At 46.0% G+C, this 19,197-nt stretch overlaps 1 protein-coding gene across 1 annotated transcript in view; it reads left to right on the top strand.

The window, feature by feature from the left end:
* DTNBP1 (dystrobrevin binding protein 1) overlaps positions 1-19,197 on the top strand; it is a 105,270-nt gene that overhangs the window by 84,281 nt on the left and 1,792 nt on the right. Inside the window, exons 5-6 of the mRNA XM_008064425.2 lie at positions 10,612-10,767; positions 18,979-19,122. Coding sequence (XP_008062616.1) covers positions 10,612-10,767; positions 18,979-19,122 — 300 coding nt within the window. The remainder of the gene's footprint in view (positions 1-10,611; positions 10,768-18,978; positions 19,123-19,197) is intronic.

Raw genomic sequence — 19,197 nt, 5'->3', positions numbered from 1 at the left:
TAATAATTCAGAAAGCTCTTAAAATCTTTGAGTGCCTTAGGTTATCCTTGTGGTTAACTTAGTTAAATTGATGAAGCTTAAAAGTCTTGATTATTAGACATTTCTGGTTATAAAAATTCCGAATCACCCTATATTTTACATGTCTTCAGCATCTGTTGGCATATCCTCTTGTTCATATCTCACTTTGGTTGTGTGTACTTTTTCTTCCCTTGGTAAAATGTTTAGTCGCAAGAGTTTTGTTAGTTTTACATACAAATATAATTTTATGTTGTCTGTGTGTGTCTACATGGAAGTGGTTCGAAAACCTCTCTGTGTTGTTTCTGAAAATGGAGGGGATGAGAAGCCACCCGTTGTAGGGACTGGGAGTATATTCCACAGAATTTGATGGAAAGCTCCTAAAATCTAGTAGCTCTGCTGTCTTCAGGGACGAGTCCCTCATTGTCATCAGTAAGGATGACAGTTGGCGATAGATGCTTCTGGTCGTGCATTCTGGTTACTACTGGAGCTTTTCCTTTTGGATACCTTTGTGGATATTGTCAGGAGAGTTAAGGAGATGACATTTTTGTTACTTCCATGGATTGTGCCAGTTTCCTCATTTTATTTCTCTCCATTGTGTACATGTTTGAACAAAGTAAAAATTGAAATGCGGTGATGAAGTGGATGTGCAGGTAGACGTCGCCTAGAACAGTGGTTCTCAAAGTCCGTTCCTTGAGTCAGCAGCATCAGCATTACCTGGGGATCGGATGGAAATGCACACTCTTCGCCCCACTGGATTACTAATCTGAGGCCCTGGGCATGAGGTCCAACCATCTGTTCACCAGCCCTCCAGGTGATTTTGATGCTGCTCACTGTTGAGAACCACTGACTTACTGGCTCTAGAACCACTTTGGATGGACTCTCTTGAACCAACTGCCTGTGATTTTCACTCACAGGCCGTTGGTTTATACTTTTTCTAAAGTCTTCCATGCAGCATTAAAAACAGTCCTTTGATTTTGAAAGGATTTCTGTAGTGATCTAATCCTCTTCCTGTTTTTTCCATAATAATTGTGAATAAGTAGGCCAATAACATAGTTAAAATTCAGGAAAGTGTCAGATGTGGCTTTAAAATTCTAGGAAATTGAGCTTTTGTCTAAATATCTATAACACAAAGCTTCTAGACTAGAGTTTTTTAGTCACACTAAAAATCAAAAAGAAAAGGAAAACCAGTCTCTTGCTCTTGCTATTTTATATGGCATTTTTACATATTGTTTCTGTAAAAAGCATCTTTTGTCAGCATGTCACAGAATAGCATTTTCAAATGGAGTTGAGCCCCTCCTTTAAACTCATCCATATAGTTATTTGTTGATCCCCTGCAGGAAGCTTTAGTCTTGGTGCTCACTGCAGCCACCATACCTGCCGTTGTTGACCTCCCAATTTGAACAAGTTAATAACTGAACGTAGCTTCCACCACAGATCAAGTACATTTCTCACTGATTCATTGAGCTTAAGCTTTTTGGTCCGATAATTCTTTAAGCAATAAAATGATCAGGAAAGTGAATGCAGAAATACCTTCAGGATTTGTTAATAGTTAAATTTAATTTTTTTGAAATATCGCTGTCGAACTCAAAAATCCCTAAGTTCCTTGATGCTAATCTGATGCTCGTGTAATTTTACTGAAAAATAGAATTTAGCATCTAAGAACTGGTATTGACCTTGCGATCTGTGCCATGCAACCACCTCCTCCTACTGATGGGAGTCTGAGCCCTGGATGACGAGCAGTGAGCGGTGAGCCCAGACCCCCGGCCACGCACGGTCCTGCAGCCTGATCGCGGTCTCGGGGTCTCCCGTGCTGCTCGCCGCAGCTGAGTGTTCTGCCGTGCCACTTCTGGCCAACCCTATCCACATCATGTTTCTGCATTGTTTTTTTGCTAATACTCTAGGTAGCGGTCATTTCCTTTGGGTAATGGATAAAAACTGTAAAAGTGTTCCAGAAACTTAGATACCAGAATGGTGTTTCCTGTGACATGGGTTTAGGAAACAGCACTTCCAGTAGCTGCTCCTTAGGACTTGACTTTGTGAACTCAATCAGTAGTTGCCATGAATTCTTTGTGATGGAAAAGTTATTTCTTTTGACTGCAAAAAGCTTGCCATTTTTCTGAACTACTGTATTTTAGGTAAGTATCATATTTTCTTAGTTGCATGTACAATAAATAAAATAAGTACAATATAGTACTTGATAAATGTGTGTAAGGTGGGGTGTGTGTGTGTGTTAGTGTGTGCGCGCCTGCAAGGGTAAAGAAAAATTCGATTAAAAAATCATTTAACTTCCTTCTTAAAAATGTGTTAAACGTAGCATGCCCAGAATTTGTTTCTCCAAATACCAGTTCTAAGGAATAATGGCTCTACAATACTTTAGAATACTCTTAGAAATAATGTATGATATCAAATAATTGTCAGTCTTGGAAACTAATTATTGATGAAGGCTGGATATAAAACTTTTTAGAACTATAAAAAGTTTATATATGTATATATATGTATTTTAATAATACATGTATTTTAAAAGTCCCGTTCTTTAAAAATATTTTAAAGGTCTCTTTTGATCCAATCTGAGACTATTTGTATTCATTTATTAAGCTGGAGATGGGAGATTGGGAGACTTTTTCAATGGTTGAATATGCCTTCTTTTAAAAATGAATTTAAGGTAGGAAGAACATTTAACTGTTAAATGGTAAAACTACAGAAAAAAGTGGCTTTTGAAACTAGAAGGAAATCTTGCAAATTTTGTCACCATGTAACAAGTCCTCAGTTTCTGAATACAATTTTTTGAAAATTAAATATATTTTACTAAGTCCAAATGTAAAGAAAAGTAAATTAAGAGGAAAAAAGAAAACTATCTCAAGGAACTAAACATACTTTTAGAAGCATAGCAATTATTCAAAATATTTAAGAGGAAGCTGGAACTTGTTTCTGACAGACATACGTATTCTGGGAAGAAGAGGAAAGGGAACAGGTTCTCTGTAGAGGTTGAACATCCCTTATCCAAAATGCTTGGGACCAGTAGTGTTTTGGATTTCAGACTTTTTTGGATTTGGGAATATCTGCATTATGTGCTTACCAGCTGAGTATTGCTGATCCAAAAATCCGAAATACTCCATTGAGCTTTGCCTTTGAGCATCATGTCTATGATAAAAAAAATTTCAGATTTAGGACTGGGGAATTTTTTTTTTTTTTTTTTTTTTTAGTTGGAGTCTCACTCTGTCGCCCAGACTGGAGTGCAGTGGCTGCTCCCGGCCACCGCAGCCTCCACCTGCTGGGCTCCGGCGATCCTTCCACCTCAACCTTCCAAGTAGCTGGAACTACAAGTGCGTGCTACCACGCCCGGCTGATTTTTTGATTTATTGTAGAGATGAGGTCTCGCCAAGTTGGCCAGGCGGGTCTCGAACCCGCGGGCTCGGGCAATCCACTCACCTCAGCCTCCCAAGGCGCAGGATTACAGGCTGAGCCACCGAGCCTGGCTAGGATTGGAGATTCTTAACCGGTATTACAGCTAGTAGGTCATGACAAGTGCTGGCAAGAAGCTAGCTCACTCTTACATTGATGATGGGTATGTAAAATGGAATAGCCGCTCTGGAAATGAGGTTGGCAGCTCCTTTCAAACTGAAAAATGAACTTACCATATGACTCAGCAATCGCACTCTTGGGCATTTATCCCAGAGAAAGTACTTACTCTCATGCAGGAACTCATGCACAAATGTTCCTAGTGGCTTCATTCATAACAGCCCAAAGTTGGAAGCAACCCAGATGTCCTTTAATGAGTGAATGGTTGAACAAACTGTGGTACCTCCAGACCATGAAATTCTTCTCAGTAATAACAAGGAACAAATTACCAATATGTGCAGCAACTTGGGTGACGTGAACCCAAGGAAATTATGCTGAGTGAAAGCCAGTCTCAAAACGGTATCTATTGCATGATTCCGTTTATGTGACATTTATGAAGTAACTTTGAAGCTCAGACGAATGGTTGCAAAGGCGGGTCTGGTTACGAGGGAGGCTTGTGATGGTACCACAGAGTATCTGGATGTGGTGGTTACACAAAGCTGCACGGGTGACAAGATTGCACAGAATTTTATACATGCACGTCCACATGTGAAATCTGAATAAGTTGTGTGAATTGTACCCATGTCAATTTTGGGGTCTTGATTTTATACCATAATTATGTAAGATGTTAGCATTGGGGGACATTCAGAATGTATATTTCTTAACAACATCCTATGAAAAGTAAAAAGCTTAAAGAAATGGATATTGCAATTTCATACAGTTCAACCTAGTAGTAGGGGAGAAACCTCCTGGTGAGTATACACCAAAATGCTATTTGTGGTCATCCATTTGTGGCCATTTCAAATAACGTCACAAATTGTTTGTGCTTTTTAAATGATTAAACATTTTCTACAATGTTTATGCATTGCTCATGCATCAACAACACCTATTAAAAATGCAAGTAATTAGAAGCATAAAAAAATTAATAGGTCCCAGTTTTTAAATTCTGTCACACTGGCAGAATTTAGTGTGGTCTTTTAGTTGTTATGTAATTTGACAGCCTGTTGGCAATTGCTTTTATCAAGTTTGCAAAGATATTTGTTGTATTTGTGTTTGGAAAATTGTTTTAAAATTTACGAAGATTTCACAGTTCTCTCGATCATATCACATGTATCTTAGTATCACAAAATTCATATTCCCTAACTCAATATAAAAACATTTGAATTGTAAATATTTAAGCTATAGATTTCTGAGTCTTGATTATCTTGAATGAAAATTACTCTCAACCTTTAGTATAGTGTAGAAATTGTCAGAATTTTTCTCAACTCATTTTTAAGTAAGTGTTATTGTTTCTCTGGCAACATTTCGAACTGAAGAGATTTCCATGAGCTCTTTTTTTTTTTTTTTTTTTTGAGTTGGAGTCTCACTCTGTCGCCCAGACTGGAGTGCAGTGGTCGCTTCCGGCCACCGCAGCCTCGCCTGCTGGGCTCCGGCGATCCTTCCGCCTCAGCCTTCCAAGTAGCCGGAATTACAGGCAGGCGCTACCACGCCCGGCTGATTTTTTGATTTATTGTAGAGATGAGGTCTTGCTGCCCAGGCAGGTCTTGAACCCACGGGCTCAGGCAGTCCACCCACCTCAGCCTCCCAAAGGCATGGGATTACAGGCTGAGCCACCGAGCCCGGCTTCCCTGAGCTTTTTTAATCGGGAGGCTCATCCTGATTTTCCTTATGTGATCCACCACCTCCTTCCCAGATCTCTGGGGCCATTTTCAGTCATTAATGCCTCCCTCTCTCTTATTATCGGCTCTGTTAAAAGACTTAGTCATAGAATAGGCTGAATTTGTTCTTGAAATGAGCTTGATGGATATTTTAAAATTTTGTATATTTTGTACCATCCTTATGCCTCATTAAAATGTAACTGAGAACTGGTTATACCATGTTCGCTGGTAATGAAAGCTTTTGCTGTTTTGAGTACTTGCTCATTTGAAGTTGATAGTGGTGGCTAAAGTGGAAGTTTCAGTCAGATAACAATTGAGCAGTAATCTGGTTGAAATAAAAAGAGACATAGACCTGGACTGATAATGGTATTGATTACTACTGACTCCTGGTAGAAAAAATGGCTGCATCTTGTTCTGATTCTTTTCTTTTAATCTTAAGGCCATTTGTTGAAGTTCTTTAAATCTTTTTATTTGTCTGGCATTCCTCACTATAAAACATGGCATCTTGCCGGGCTCAGTGGCTCAGCCTGTAATCCCGTGCCTTTGCGAGGCTGAGGTGAGTGGATTGCCTGAGCCCGTGGGTTCGAGACCCGCCTGGGCAGTGAGACCTCATCTCTACAATAAATCAAAAAAATCAACTGGGCGTGGTAGCACACACATGTAGTTCTGGCTACTCAGAAGGCTGAGGTGGAAGGATCGGTGGAGCCCAGCAGGTCAAGGCTGCGGCGGCCGGCAGTGGCCACTGCACTCCAGTCTGGGCGACAGAGTGAGACTCCAACTCAAAAAAAAAACAAACATGACATCTTAAATGTGAACAAGGGGTCATTTTTTTCCTTGTAGAAAGTGTTCTATAATTTAGATTTCCCAATAGTAATTCTAAAATTCAGAAGCTGTTAAACCTCTAGATCTGAAATGTTTTTCTTCAGATATCCTCCCACCATCTCACCATTCCCAAATGTGGTTGTTTCTTGATGCAGGCTCCATTGATGAGTCCAGCACACACAGCACAATCAGAGCATCCTCACATAGTCACTTAGCTGAAGGTGCGTCTCCCTTAGTTACTACGCAGCAGTTAGTTTTTTTTAAACACTGCCAAGTATTTTACACCTCATCCCGAATATATAGCTGGTGTAGTACAACTATACACAGTCCTCAGTGGGGCTGGCTCAGCGGTCAGTCCTGAGGTGTAAGAGGGGCTCTGGAATGAAGTGGGAGCCGACACAGGACAGTTGGAGATGTTTCAGATGGCTAGTGAGGAGCATGTTTTAAAACTTCAAGTGGTTATTTTTCTTCTTCTTTCTTGTTTTTTTTTTTTTTTTTGAGTTGGAGTCTCACTCTGTCGCCCAGACTGGAGTGCAGCGGCCGCTCCCGGCCACCGCAGCCTCGACCTGTTGAGGTCCGGCGATCCTTCCGCCTCAGCCTTCCGAGTAGCCGGAATTACAGGCATGTGCTACCATGCCTGGCTGATTTTTTGGTTTATTGTAGAGACGAGGTCTCACTGCCCAGGCAGGTCTCGAACCCGCGGGCTCAGGCAATCCACTCACCTCAGCCTCCCAAAGGTGCGGGATCACAGGCTGAGCCACCGAGCCCGGCTTCTTCTTTCTTTTTTAAGTCATTTTAAGTTTCTCAATCCTACCTCATTTCCCCAGTGAAGGTTGACACATGATTGGATTTCATTCCACTATAGAAAAAACTGAGACAAAAAACTAAAGGACCAATAACTCAGAAACATGAGAGAATAAAACTTTTAAAGCAGAAGTCTTGAGAAAAATGAAATGTTTTCATATGATATATCTATATAAAATCTTAATTCATTTAACACAAGATATTCTTTAATTAAAACCCCTTTGATGATTTGTGCATTGATCTTTGGTTTTGAGCTGCTTATTCCAGAATTATTTTTTTTAAGAGAAGATTAACTGAACTTTGAAGTATTTGAAGCATATTTAATATATTTTAGGGTTGACTTATTCTAATGCACTTGGCAGTCATGAAGCTTTTGAACAGATACATTGACAGCTGAAGTGAAACAAATGAAAAGACAACCTCTTCAGCTCTGTTTTTTCCCTCTTATGAGTACACTCTAAATTCCTTGCAGATTTATTAAGGACATTGAAAGGTAACTAATTCTTAAGTATCTGAGTGGGGTGAAGAGGGGGTGATTTTTCAGTGCCACTGAGAAGGCTGGTTCTTGGTCATATTTCCTATCACTCCCTTTTCCAGAGCCTGTTGTTTAAATAATGCAGGTATTAATATGAGCTGTCAGATGCTGGCCAACACTGTGTGCTCGGTGACTCACATATGCTACTTCATTGACTCCTGCCAACAACCTTATGCAATAGTGGGGGGTTTCTTAGGGGGTTTTTTGGTTTATTTTAAGTCGGAGTCTCACTCTGTTGCACAAGCTGGAGTACAGTGGCACGATCACGGCTACCACAGCCTCAACCTGCTGGGCTCCGGTGATCCTTCCACCTCAGCCTTCCAAGTAGCTGGAACTATAGGCGCGTGCTACCATGCCCGGATAATTTTTTAGTTTATTGTAGTGATGAGGTCTCGCCGAGTTGCCCAGGCGGGTCTTGAACCCGCGGGCTCAGGCAATCCACTCACCTCAGCCTCCCAAGGCGCGGGATTACAGGCTGAGCCACCAAGCCCGGCTCAGAATATTCTAAGTGTTAGATATTAGCCCTGCTTTGAGATAATGAATAAACTCTGTCACTGCGTTTACGTCCTGTCATGCGTTCAGGCTCATGCCGTGCTTGGGAGTTATGACGCGTGCTGGGAATGTGGGGATGGGGGCGCCTAGGGAAGATCGTGTGGGCCTTGCAGACCACTGTCCGGTGTAAGACCTGCTGTGTTTGCTAAGTCACTTGATAACACCCCAAAGATGTTGACACTCCCCTGAAATAAACCAGAGGGAACAACATCTCGGGGGAAATAGTGTTAGTAAAGTTTATCCCAGGACGGTGAGGTGACTGAAACTTTCTTCTGATTACTAGATTTTCTGGAGTAACAACACCCTGTCCCCTTGCCAAACTCAGCCAAGCAGGATGTCTGCCACAGGGTGGGTGTTAGGAAATACTTGCTTAAAGAAAAGAGTTTGGGTTGTCCTTTTTCATTTCTTCAGTCAACCAGATTTGGGCAGGGGCTGGAATTCATGCAGACAGCCTGTTTGGAGTGATCCCGTGCTGCCGCGTTACAGACCCCGCAAACTTAGCAGTTGAAGCACAAACGTGTCAGCTCGCAGTGTGTGGGTCAGAAGTCCAGGCACAGTGTGACCCACCGCGTGTGGGTCAGAGTCCTCCGCCCAGGTCTCGTGAGGCCAACAGCAGGGGCCGCAGGGCTGTGTTTGTTTCTGAGGCCCTGGAGAGGAGTCCGCTTGCCAGAGTCCCATCCCTTGCAGTGTGGGGAAGGAGGCCCTTTCTCTCGACGGCTGTCGCCAGGGCTGCTCTCACATTCCTGCCACGTGGCCCCTCCATTTCCAAGCCGGCACAGAGGATGGCCTGTGTCACGTCCCACCCATGCTTCACATCTTCTCCAGGAAAAGCCCAGCCTCCTTCACGAACCCGGCTAGGCCAGGCTCACCCGGGCCCCCGCCTCTGATGAGTCAGCTGTGCCGCAGAGCAGCCCCGGGGCCCGGGCAAAACCCTTCACAGCCGCGGTCCTGGGGGATCCGGGGCAGGCACACCAGGGCGCAGGTCTTGGGGCCACCCTAGGGCTGTGCCTGGACCCCACGGGAAGCATAAGGGAGTCAGGATCTGGAAGCAAGTTTAAAAATGCTCCTTGACCTAAGTACCACGTAAAGAATGATGCATGCGTGACCCTGATCTCATTTTGTATTCTCCTTGCATGCCTTGAGGAAAGGTTCAGCCACTAGTTGATCAGCTGGTAAATGTGGGGTTCTTGTTTGAAGGACCAGTCTTTAGGTTGATTATGGTAGTACTTTCTGCCTGGTATTACTGCTCAGGCCTAACTTGAAGGATCACTGGCCACTATAATTATGAAGTTGTTTCGTACTTTTTCATAACAGGTTTGTGTTGGTATTAGGTTAATATTTCTATCCCAGATGTGTGGATGAGAAAAGTTTATTAACCTGGTTGTATGGTCAATAAACAGTAAAGCCACTTTGTTATTTTTTATTTTTTTGAGGCTGAGTCTCATTCTGTCTCTCTGACTGGAGTATAGTGGCATAATCATGGCTCCCCATGGCCTCGGCCTCCTGGGCTCAGGCAGTCCTTCTGCCTCAGCCTCCCGAGTAGCTGGGACTACAGATGTGTGCCACCATGCTCAGCTAATTTTTGTAATTTCTTTGTAGAGATGAGGTCTCACAATGTTGCCCAGGCTGGTCTGGAACTCCTAGGCTCAAGCCATCCTCCCGCCTTGGCCTCCTAAAGTGCTGAGATTATAGGCGTGAGCCACCATGCCCAGCCAAGACTAGGTACTTTCTAATACACCATCATGGCTACATACTTACTTTTACATACCTGAGTTTTAAAAATCATTTTTTATTGTAGTAAAATACTCATAACATAAAGGTACCATTTTGTGTATATATAAGTAAGTTTCAAGTGTACAGTTCAGTGGTATGAAATACTACGTAATATCATGCAGCCATCACCACCAGCCATAACTCGTTTTCATCTTGTAGAACTGGAACTCTGTACCCATTAAACGACTCCCCAGCCCTCAGCAGCCACCACTCTACTTTCTGTGAATCTGACCACTCTAGGTACTGCATTTAAGTGGAGTCAGACAGTTATTTGTCTTTCTTGTGACTTGCTTATTTCACTGAACATAAGGTCCTCAGTGTTTATCCGGGTGGTAGCATGTCAGAATCTCCTACCTTTTTAAGGGTGCATGGTACTGTTAACAAACACCTCTTGCGTGCTTACTATGTGCGAGGCACTGAGCTGGGTGGCAGGATAGTACAATGAATCACAGATGGCCGCAGGACTCCAAGTCTTTAGCTGTTGTACTGTGATTTGTAAGGCAGCTACACACAGTTACGTAGGATGTGGAAACATCAGGATGGAGCAACAGGTTCCATGCAAGCCAGCTGCGGGGCTACCCGGGAAGCCGCTCTTGGAAGGTGAACAGCTACTTGTCGTTGACACATGGGTGATGTGGGTGGGAGGTCATTCCGGCAGAGGGAACAGCACGTGCAAAGGCACGGACCAAAGGGCCTGACCACCCAGGTAAGAGGAAGAAGTGCAGCAGACAGGAGTGAGGAGGCTGGCTGCATACACAGTCAGGTGCCAGCCCGTTGGTCAAAGTGGTGCGACACCATCTGCTTGGAGGGGGGGGAGTGTGAGTAGCTTGGAGTGCCATCTCCCGCTTCGTCCCCTATCAAGCCCTAACCCAGACAGTTCTGTTTCCTCAGCTGAGCTGGATGCAGAACACGCCCAGAAGGTCCTGGACATGGAGCACACCCAGCAGATGAAGCTGAAGGAGCGGCAGAAGTTTTTTGAGGAAGCCTTCCAGCAGGACATGGAGCAGTACCTTTCCACGGGCTACCTGCAGATTGCCGAGCGGCGAGGCAAGTGGGGGAGCAGGGCTGCTGGTGGCGGGGCTCGCCGGGACTGTGGGGAGGGCATCGGGCTGCTGTCTTCCTGCGGGGCGTGGGATGGAGCCCAGAAGTCCCACCCGGCTGTCAGACTCCCCGTCCGAGGGTGCGCGTCAGACCACGCCTGCATTGCCTCCTCCTGTCAGTCTAGCCTTCTGCTGAAGTTAGCTTTCCTGAAATACTTGTAAAGATTACAAATTCAAGTTATCCATGTAGAAAATGGGAAATGTTTTAAGAAGTAGAAGAAACAAAAGAATCATTACCCGCATACAGCACAAGACAATCTCTACTACTGCTAGTGTGTTCTTTCCGGTGTTTGTTTATGTGAGTCCATTTATTTATTTATTTATTTATTTGCTTGCGTAGGAGTCTCACTCTGTCGCCCAGGCTGGAGTGCAGTGGCATGCTCGTGGCCACCGCAACCTCGGCCCACTGGACTCAGGCAGTCATTCCATCTCAGCCTTCCAAGGAGCTGAAACTACAGGCACGTACCACCATGCCTGGCTGAATTTTTATTTACTGTAGCGAAAAGGTCTCTCCAGTTTGCCCAGGCTGGTCTCGAACCCCTGGGCTCAGCAGTCCTCTCGCCTCCACCTCCCAAAGTGCTGAGATTACAGGTGTGCACCACCACACCCAGCTTGAGTCTACGTATTTATTTGGTATCAAACTGTACTTGGAGCTCTCTCTCAGTTTCTCACCAACATCCTTCCAAAGGCCGTGTTTTAAAGGCTGCACCTTCTTCCTGCAACGTATCCTAATCTATCGAGCCAACTTTCCTAGCTGAGCACGTGGACTCTTTCCCTCTGTAACTGTTGCTGTGTGGAGCGTCCATGTGCATGATGAGCAAACCAGCTGGAGGGAAGTCAGCATGAGCAAACCAGCTGGAGGGAAGTCAGGACACTGGACTCCTTCCTGGGCCTGTCCTTCAGAACCGGGGCCTCAGGAGGAGGGCGCAGGCTGGGCAGCAGCACGGCCGCTTGCATTCTCCCTCTGGCTGGAGCCGTGCTCGGGGCGGCCACAGCTTTGCGTGGCCCTGGGTCACGTGGAGACGTGCCCAAGCACTCTCCGGCTCGCCTGCCTTCCCACTCCGGTGGCCCCTCACTTCCCAGGCCCTGCTCAGCCCTCGGGTCTCTCTGTGCCACCCTCGGCCCTTTCTCCTGGCCTGCCTGGCCCTGGCCTTGTTTCCTGTCCCCTGCCCCACACCACACAGCCCCAACCCTGACCCTCCCGGGAGAGTCCGCGAGACCAAAGAACCGAGGACCACCTGTTCTCGCTCCTGAGCGAACTCTGAACACTTGCCCTGATTCTCGAAGAGAGGGGCTGGCAGTGGCCGGAAACTGCCGGGGGCAGAGGGGGACACACAGCATCCAGCAGGGGACCCGATCTCACACCAGGCCGAGTGGGGCCAAAGGGAGGCCGAACTTTGCCTGTGCGATGACCACTTGTAGACCTTATCCCCGAATGGTGCCCCGCGTCTCTAAAAGAAATAAAGTAATGTAAAAAAGACAGATGAATAGCAGTATCGGAATGTCTTAGTATGTACTGGGAGATGCAGATAATTATGTGGGTCACAGACAGGGTTGCTGTCACCCAGGCTGGAATGCAGTGGTGTAATCAAGCTCACTGCAGCGTTGAACTCCTGGGCTCAAGTGATCCTCTCCCACCCCAGCCTCCTGAGTAGCTGGGATTACAGGCATGCGCCACCATCCCTGGCTAATTTTTTTTTTTTTTAGAGAGACAAAGTCTCTCAATGTTGTCCAGGCTGGTCTCGAGCTCCTGGGTTCAAGCAGTCCTCTCACCTCAGCCTCCCAAAATGCTAGGATGACAGGTATGTGTCCAAAACTTTAGTCCATGCAGACACACCCTGGTTGACCTGCAGATTTGAGAATGAGACATTGCACCAATGTTGGAACTCTTTAGCACAGGTGAGGGGTGCTCTCTTAAGCCCAGAGGAAGCACAGAGAAAGGAAAGATGCCTCTTAAGAAACCCCATTCTCTTGGGGGGACCCACGGACGCACAATCCAGGGCGATGACAAAGCAGGGGAAGCGTGGCAGTTTCTGAAGCAGCTTTTCTGTCGGTGGCCAGCCCTCCGGGCAGGGCCTGGGCAGTGTGCTGCAGCAGCCTCCACGTCAGCAAGGTGCAGCACCAGCAAGAGGATGTGCTCAGCAAATGCTTGCTGGACAGACAGCAGTTAATATAGTAAGTGGTTCCGTTTTCGGGGTTTTGAGCATCTCGAGAATAAGTTTCTTTAGGTTTCATTTTTCTAAGGTAAAATAATGGAGTCAGGCACGTGTTGCCAATATATATAGCTTTGAAAGCACTGAAGAAGAAAATTGGAGGCCTTGGGCTTTCTGATTCAGCTGGAGCTAAAAAGACATCCTCAAACAAGAATCAGGCGTCTGTCCCCAGGGTGGTGCAGTCATCCTTGCGCTGCCCAGCTGACAAGACACCCTGCCCTTTCTTAAGGAGGAGCCTTCATCTCCAGGGATTAACATGGGGTGTTTAATTGAGAAGAATCAATCAAAATAAAAAATCTCTACAGTGAACATGGTGTTTTGGACTCATGCTACTAAATCAGAAATAGCAGTCGGAATTTTTCTCACTTTCTAGTGCATCATTTTTTAAATAAAGACAAGGCCATGAAAGTCTCATCCAGAAAATTATCAGCGTAAAGGGCCAAGACACATCTGTGACTTAGTGGATCAGGGTGAGGCTGGGTGACCACAGAGCGAGGAGGACTGAAGCTGAGCAGCAGAGGGGACCTGGGCTGCCGTGTGCCCCGACAGCTCTAAGAGTTGCTGGGACATAACAGGGGACTGCCAGGACCCTGGCCCAGGTCAGCCCTTCCACCTGACTCGACTCCTGTTGTCTGAGGAAGGCATCCTTCTTGCTTTCATTTTGTGGCTGAGTGTCAGGGCATGGTGATGATGCAGGCACTTATCAATAGGTCGCCTTGCCCTCGTCTGTGCTGGGTCCCCTGGCTCTGCGTTCCCAACTCTGTGCTTTGCTGACCTGGTAGTTCAACCGATCGAATCCCGGAGCAGGGGTTCCCTCTGCCCGTGGAGATGGACTCAGCTCTGGGACGCTCCAGAGTAGGCCCCGTGCCCTGGGCAGAGGATGGGTGATGTTTGGACCAGTGATAAAATTGACAGTGAGGTTAGAAAAGGTGGAATGAACAAGCCAGAGGTACCCGTGTGCACATGGTCTTGATCGTCGTCCGTAATGACACACTCAGCTCCAATTTAATTTCCATCCTTAAACATGTTTCCTTCAATGTTATTGTTGTGTTGATGGGCATTTAAAGCATTTCCAGTTTTCTTTTTTAATTACAACAATGCTGGCATAGACTTTCTGATGATGTGTCTCTCCACACACATGCCCAAGACTCGCTTTGGCCATCTCGAAAGGGTGAGCAGCCCACTCCCCTGGAGGGCAGTTCAGCCACGGATTCCCGTGCCTCCCAGCCTTCCTGGTTTTGGAGTCCAGGGTGTGGGGCCTGAGGCTCTGCCTTATCAAGTTCTCAGGTGATCCTGAGGGGCCAACCACACTGCGAGAACCACTTCTCCAGGGTGTCAAACTAGGAGAGAAATGACTGGTCGCAATGACACGCATCTCTTACTTTTACTAGGTCCTGTCAGATGACTTGCCAGAGTATTTGTACAGGTTATAAACTCCCTAACCTTGTATTCATGCTCAGATTACATCTTTGCCAGCACAGGGTAGGGTCAGGGAGTTACATTTTTGCCCATCTGTTGATAGGAAATGGCATTTTATTGTGGCTTTAACTGTAATCTCCTTGACTGCCCCTTTTCCCTTTGGTTTGTCTCCATGAATCTTATACTTGTGGATATTGATCTTTGCTGATTATATGTCCAATGCAAGTAACTTCTCTGACTCTGTGGCCTGTTTCGTCTACTTGATGAGCTTTTGGTTAATTCAATTTATTTTTAGGGAAATCGGCTTTACCAATTTTTTTGCTTCTGGTTTGTGCTTGTGTATCTTGTTTAGCAAATCCTTAGCTCCAAGTTTTTTTGGTTTTTTTTTTTTTTTGAGTTGGAGTCTCACTCGGTTGCCCAGACTGGAGTGCAGAGGCCGCTCCCGGCCACCGCAGCCTCAACCTGCTGGGCTCCGGCGATCCTTCCGCCTCAGCCTTCCAAGTAGCTGGAACTACCACACCCGGCTAGTTTTTTTTACTTATTGTAGAGATGAGGTCTTGCTGCCCAGGCGGGTCTGGAACCCGCGGGCTCAGGCAATTCACTCACCTCAGCCTCCCAAAGGCGCGGGATTACAGGCTGAGCCACCGAGCCCAGCTAGCTCCAAGTTTTAGGGACATTTCACTGTGTTTTGTTCTGAGAGTTTTAACGCTTTCCACGTTCTGTCTGGCCCTTAGTCAGCTGACTGCCGAGTGTGTCGTGAGGTGGGGATGAGTGGTATTTCTTGCCCAGCCAACGGCTGTCAGTCTCGGCACCGGCCTCCCCTCCCCATGGCCTCCCACAGCTTTCCACCTGTGTCAATTTCCAGTGATTCAGGAGTCATTTGTAGGTTCTTTTCAGTTCTATTCTCCTGTGTCTACCTCTGAACTAAAACCATGCTGCCTTATACTTACACATCAAGCACTGGTTCTCAGCTGGGGACATCTGGCAGTCCCCTTTTGCTTGTTGTGACTGACCAGGTTAAGGGAGTGCTGCTGGCTTCTAGTGGGCAGAGGACAGGGATGCTGTGAAACATGCTACACTACATGGCAGAGAGCCGGGTGGTCCAGCGTCAGCAATGCTGCGACTGAGCAGCTGCTCCACGGCACGTCTTGACTGTCTGCCGGCGTCATTACCCACAACTCTGGGACCCACACATTCGTTTTTCTCTAGCTGCCAGGACTCTTCTTGCTCTTTGTCCTTTCGCAGAAATGTTACAGTTCCAAGTTTCTGAAAAGTTTGTCTAGGATTGCATTAAGTTTCCACCTGAGGCTGAATTGGCCTCTTACTAGCATTTCTTACTGGCACTGGATTTTTCTGTGTGTGCACGTCTCTCGCCGTGCACTCCTGAGTGTTGGGTAGAACTTGCCTCACTGTCTGGGACCAGTGGCTTCTCGATTCTGTTTTTCTGATTGTTACAAATGTTCTATTTCCTGAGCTTGGCAAGTATCCATGGCATTGCCTTTAATTTTCAAATCGATTAGCAGAGCACTATTCTTCTCAATTTATGTGGTTAGCCTGGTGTATCTCTGAAATTGTTTGTGCCTTTAATCTCTCTTCTTCATGATAACTCAGAACGTAATCATTTTAAAGTTTTTTCCCCTAGGAACCAATTTTTTTGTTTTTCCTCTCTACTGTTGCCTTAAATTTTTGGCTTTAGCTTTGCTTTCTCTGGGCATTTAGTTTTTCTCTAACTTAAAATGTTTAGGCTTGGTTTTCAGGACTCCTCACTAATAAGATGTACAGCCAGGCACAGTAGCTCACACTTGTAATCCTATCACTTGGGAGGCAGAGGCGAGAGGATTGCCTGAGCTGAGCCCAGGGGTTCAAGACCAGCCTGGACAACTTGGTGAGACCTTGTCTCTACAATAAATCAAAAAATTAGCCAGGCAGGATGGTGCACACCTGTAGTTCCAGCTACTTGAAGGCTGAGCAAGGATCGCCTGAGCCCAGCAGGTCAAGGCTACAGTAGCCACGATTGTGCCAGTACACTCCAGCCTGCGCGATAGAGGGAGACCTGACCCCCCCCCCCCCAAAAAAAATAGAATCCTTTGGAAGGGTTGAATTATCTTCTGGTAAGTTGAACCTTTTGGAAGTCATTAAGTACTGCTCTGTATCCCAATGCTACTTTTGTTTTCCCCTAAAATCTTCTTGATATTGATATAGCTGTGCCAGTTTTCATCTTAAAGTATTTGTTTGCCAATGGCAGGCTGCTTTGGCCTCTCCCGTAGTTATTTTTTCCAGTTTTCAAGAAAACTTTTAATGTTGCTGTTTGTTTCAGGAGTTCTCTGCAAATAGGATAATCTCATAGCTGGCAAGCCTAGTTTATTTCCTGTGACCAGTGGTCTCTCTGGCTTCATCATCTCTTATCTGGTGCTCCAGCATTTTCCTGAAAGCTCTTCCTATGCTTTTTAGTCCATTTTTTTTCTCTCCTGTTTTAAGTTACACTTCTGCCCTTTTTAATATGATGGCACAGACAGAAATGGGAGCTTCTGCCCCTTTCACAACCGAAGTCAAAGCAAAGGCTAAAAGCCCAAAAGCTGGAAAGGCTTGGCTGAAAGACTTCCGTGGTCCCAGAAAGAAAGCCACAGACCAGCCCAGCCCCAGGCACCCTCAAGAGAGGGCTCCTGCAGGAGGAACAAGTTTGGCCAAAGATAAATAATATTGGGCCGCCATCAAACTCCCTTTTACCAGTCACCTTGAGGATCAAGGACGGTGCACTGTGTGGCCAAGGTCAACTCCCTGGTCAAGTCTGAGGCAGAGCAGGCTGTCTCGATTGGCTCCTGACTCTGTGGCTTGGGATGTTGCCATCAAATACAGTAAGAGTCTTTCCCCCACCTAAAAACAGGAGTTCCATGCTCTCTACTTAATGCAGAGCTTGCGTGATTCTGTGAGCTGAAGCTGAGACTCGCACCTTCCTCCCAGATAAAATGGGCACCTCCGCTGTGTTGGCCCCATGTTGCCACTGACCAGTGGGTCAACTCGGCCACAGAACACCCCCCGTGACAATTATACTCCAAGCTTTATATTTACTCACAGACTTACAAGTTGCGGCTTAACATGCTTCCTTTTGCTTGGCCATCCTCTTTTTGTGCCTTTAGTGAGAGCAGGCTCATGATAAGGTGTGTTTTGTCTGACTGTGCTTGTACCTTTTATATTTGGTCTTAAATGTCTAATAATAGATACGTCATTTTGGAGATGACATTTCTCTCTTCTCTTTGAACTTTATTCCACTGTCTTCTGGCTTTTATTACTGTTGTTCAGAAGTTGCCTGTCATCCTAATTATTTCCTTGTTCTCAACCTGCCCTTTCTCTCTGGCTGCCTTTTAGAAAGCCTTTGTCTTTGATGTTCTTCAACTTCAAAGCAATTGATGTAGGTGAGGGTTGCTTTTATCTTGCTTGGAATGTGTTTGCTTCTTAAATCTGGGTCCTGAGGTCTTTCATCAATTCTGGAAAATAATCAGATGCTTTGAAAGTAGTTCCTCATCCATTCTTTTCTTTTGGAACAGTGAACATGTGTTAAACGTTTGCATTTTTGGTATCTCTTAACATTCTTTCCATGCTCTGTTGTGGCAAATTTATTCACTCCATCTTCTATTTTATTGATTTTCTATTTGGCTGTCACCAATCTTCAGTTTACCTTGTGCCCTGAATTTCAGTTTTGGTGGTGTTTTTCCCATTTTTACCTACCTAGACATTGTTTGACTGTTTTTAGGTTTAGTACCATCTGCAGTTTTGACTTATTTCCCTGTGTTACAAATTCCCGACTTGACTGGAATTGATTTTGCATAAATCAGTTAAAGGAGAGTCTTTTCAGAAACAGTCACCATCATGCCCAGATTTCCTTGGCTTGTGGTGTTCTGGACCCGAGGTCGTTTGAACACGAACTCCAGGCTGAGGCCGACTGCTGCTGGTGGGCTCTTCTGCTTCCTCCCAGCCTGTACTGCAGGGAGTTTAGGCTCCAGCTCCTTGGCTTGCAAATGCTCGAACTTTTCTGCTGCTGTGTTTGAGAAATGTTCCAAGGGCTGTGGAGACTTCACTTGGAACTATAGGGCTGCACCCGCCCGTAAGGCTTGGGCAGCTGGAGGCAGGACGTAGAGCTGTGTCTCGAGGGGTGAAGCTGCTGACTCTGTGCTGCTGCAGCAACCTTGGCCTCTGTGAGACAGCTCCTGCTCCTGCTCCTGCTCCTGCTGCGAAGGTCCTACCTACTCCCAACAGCCAGGAGTTGCTTAATGCGGACACTAGTCTGTCTGCGGTGCCCCGGACCAGGGGCTAGACATGGAGAGAGAAGCTGCTGTGGAGGGTGTGAAAGGCAGTGGTGATCAAGAGTCACCGAGATGGCTTTAAAATACCAGACGTGTGTGTCATTTAGGGGTACGTTGCTTCACCATCTCTTCGGAAGTAAGCTTGGAGTACTGATGCCAAGGTCACCTTTAAAACAAAGGCTCAAGACAAAAAGTAGAGCCTCTCGTGTTGCCGATCCATTCTAGAGCCCATAGGCAGCATGTCGTCCATGGAGGTGAACGTCGACGTGCTGGAGCAGATGGACCTGATGGACATAACCGACCAGGAGGCCCTGGATGTCTTCTTGAATTCAGGCGGAGAAGATTGCACCGTGCTGTCCCCAGGCCCAGGTAGGGATGGGCAAACTGGCATAAACCTAACCATGGACTTACCGACATTGCCCTCGACAGGGCGGATGTGAAAAT

Source organism: Carlito syrichta, unplaced genomic scaffold, assembly GCF_000164805.1.
Source record: "Carlito syrichta isolate Samal-C Ts95f unplaced genomic scaffold, Tarsius_syrichta-2.0.1 Scaffold307336, whole genome shotgun sequence".
Classification (NCBI taxonomy): Eukaryota; Metazoa; Chordata; class Mammalia; order Primates; family Tarsiidae; genus Carlito; species Carlito syrichta.
Note: the sequence above shows the minus strand (reverse complement) of the source record. Positions and strands in the feature narration are given on the sequence as shown.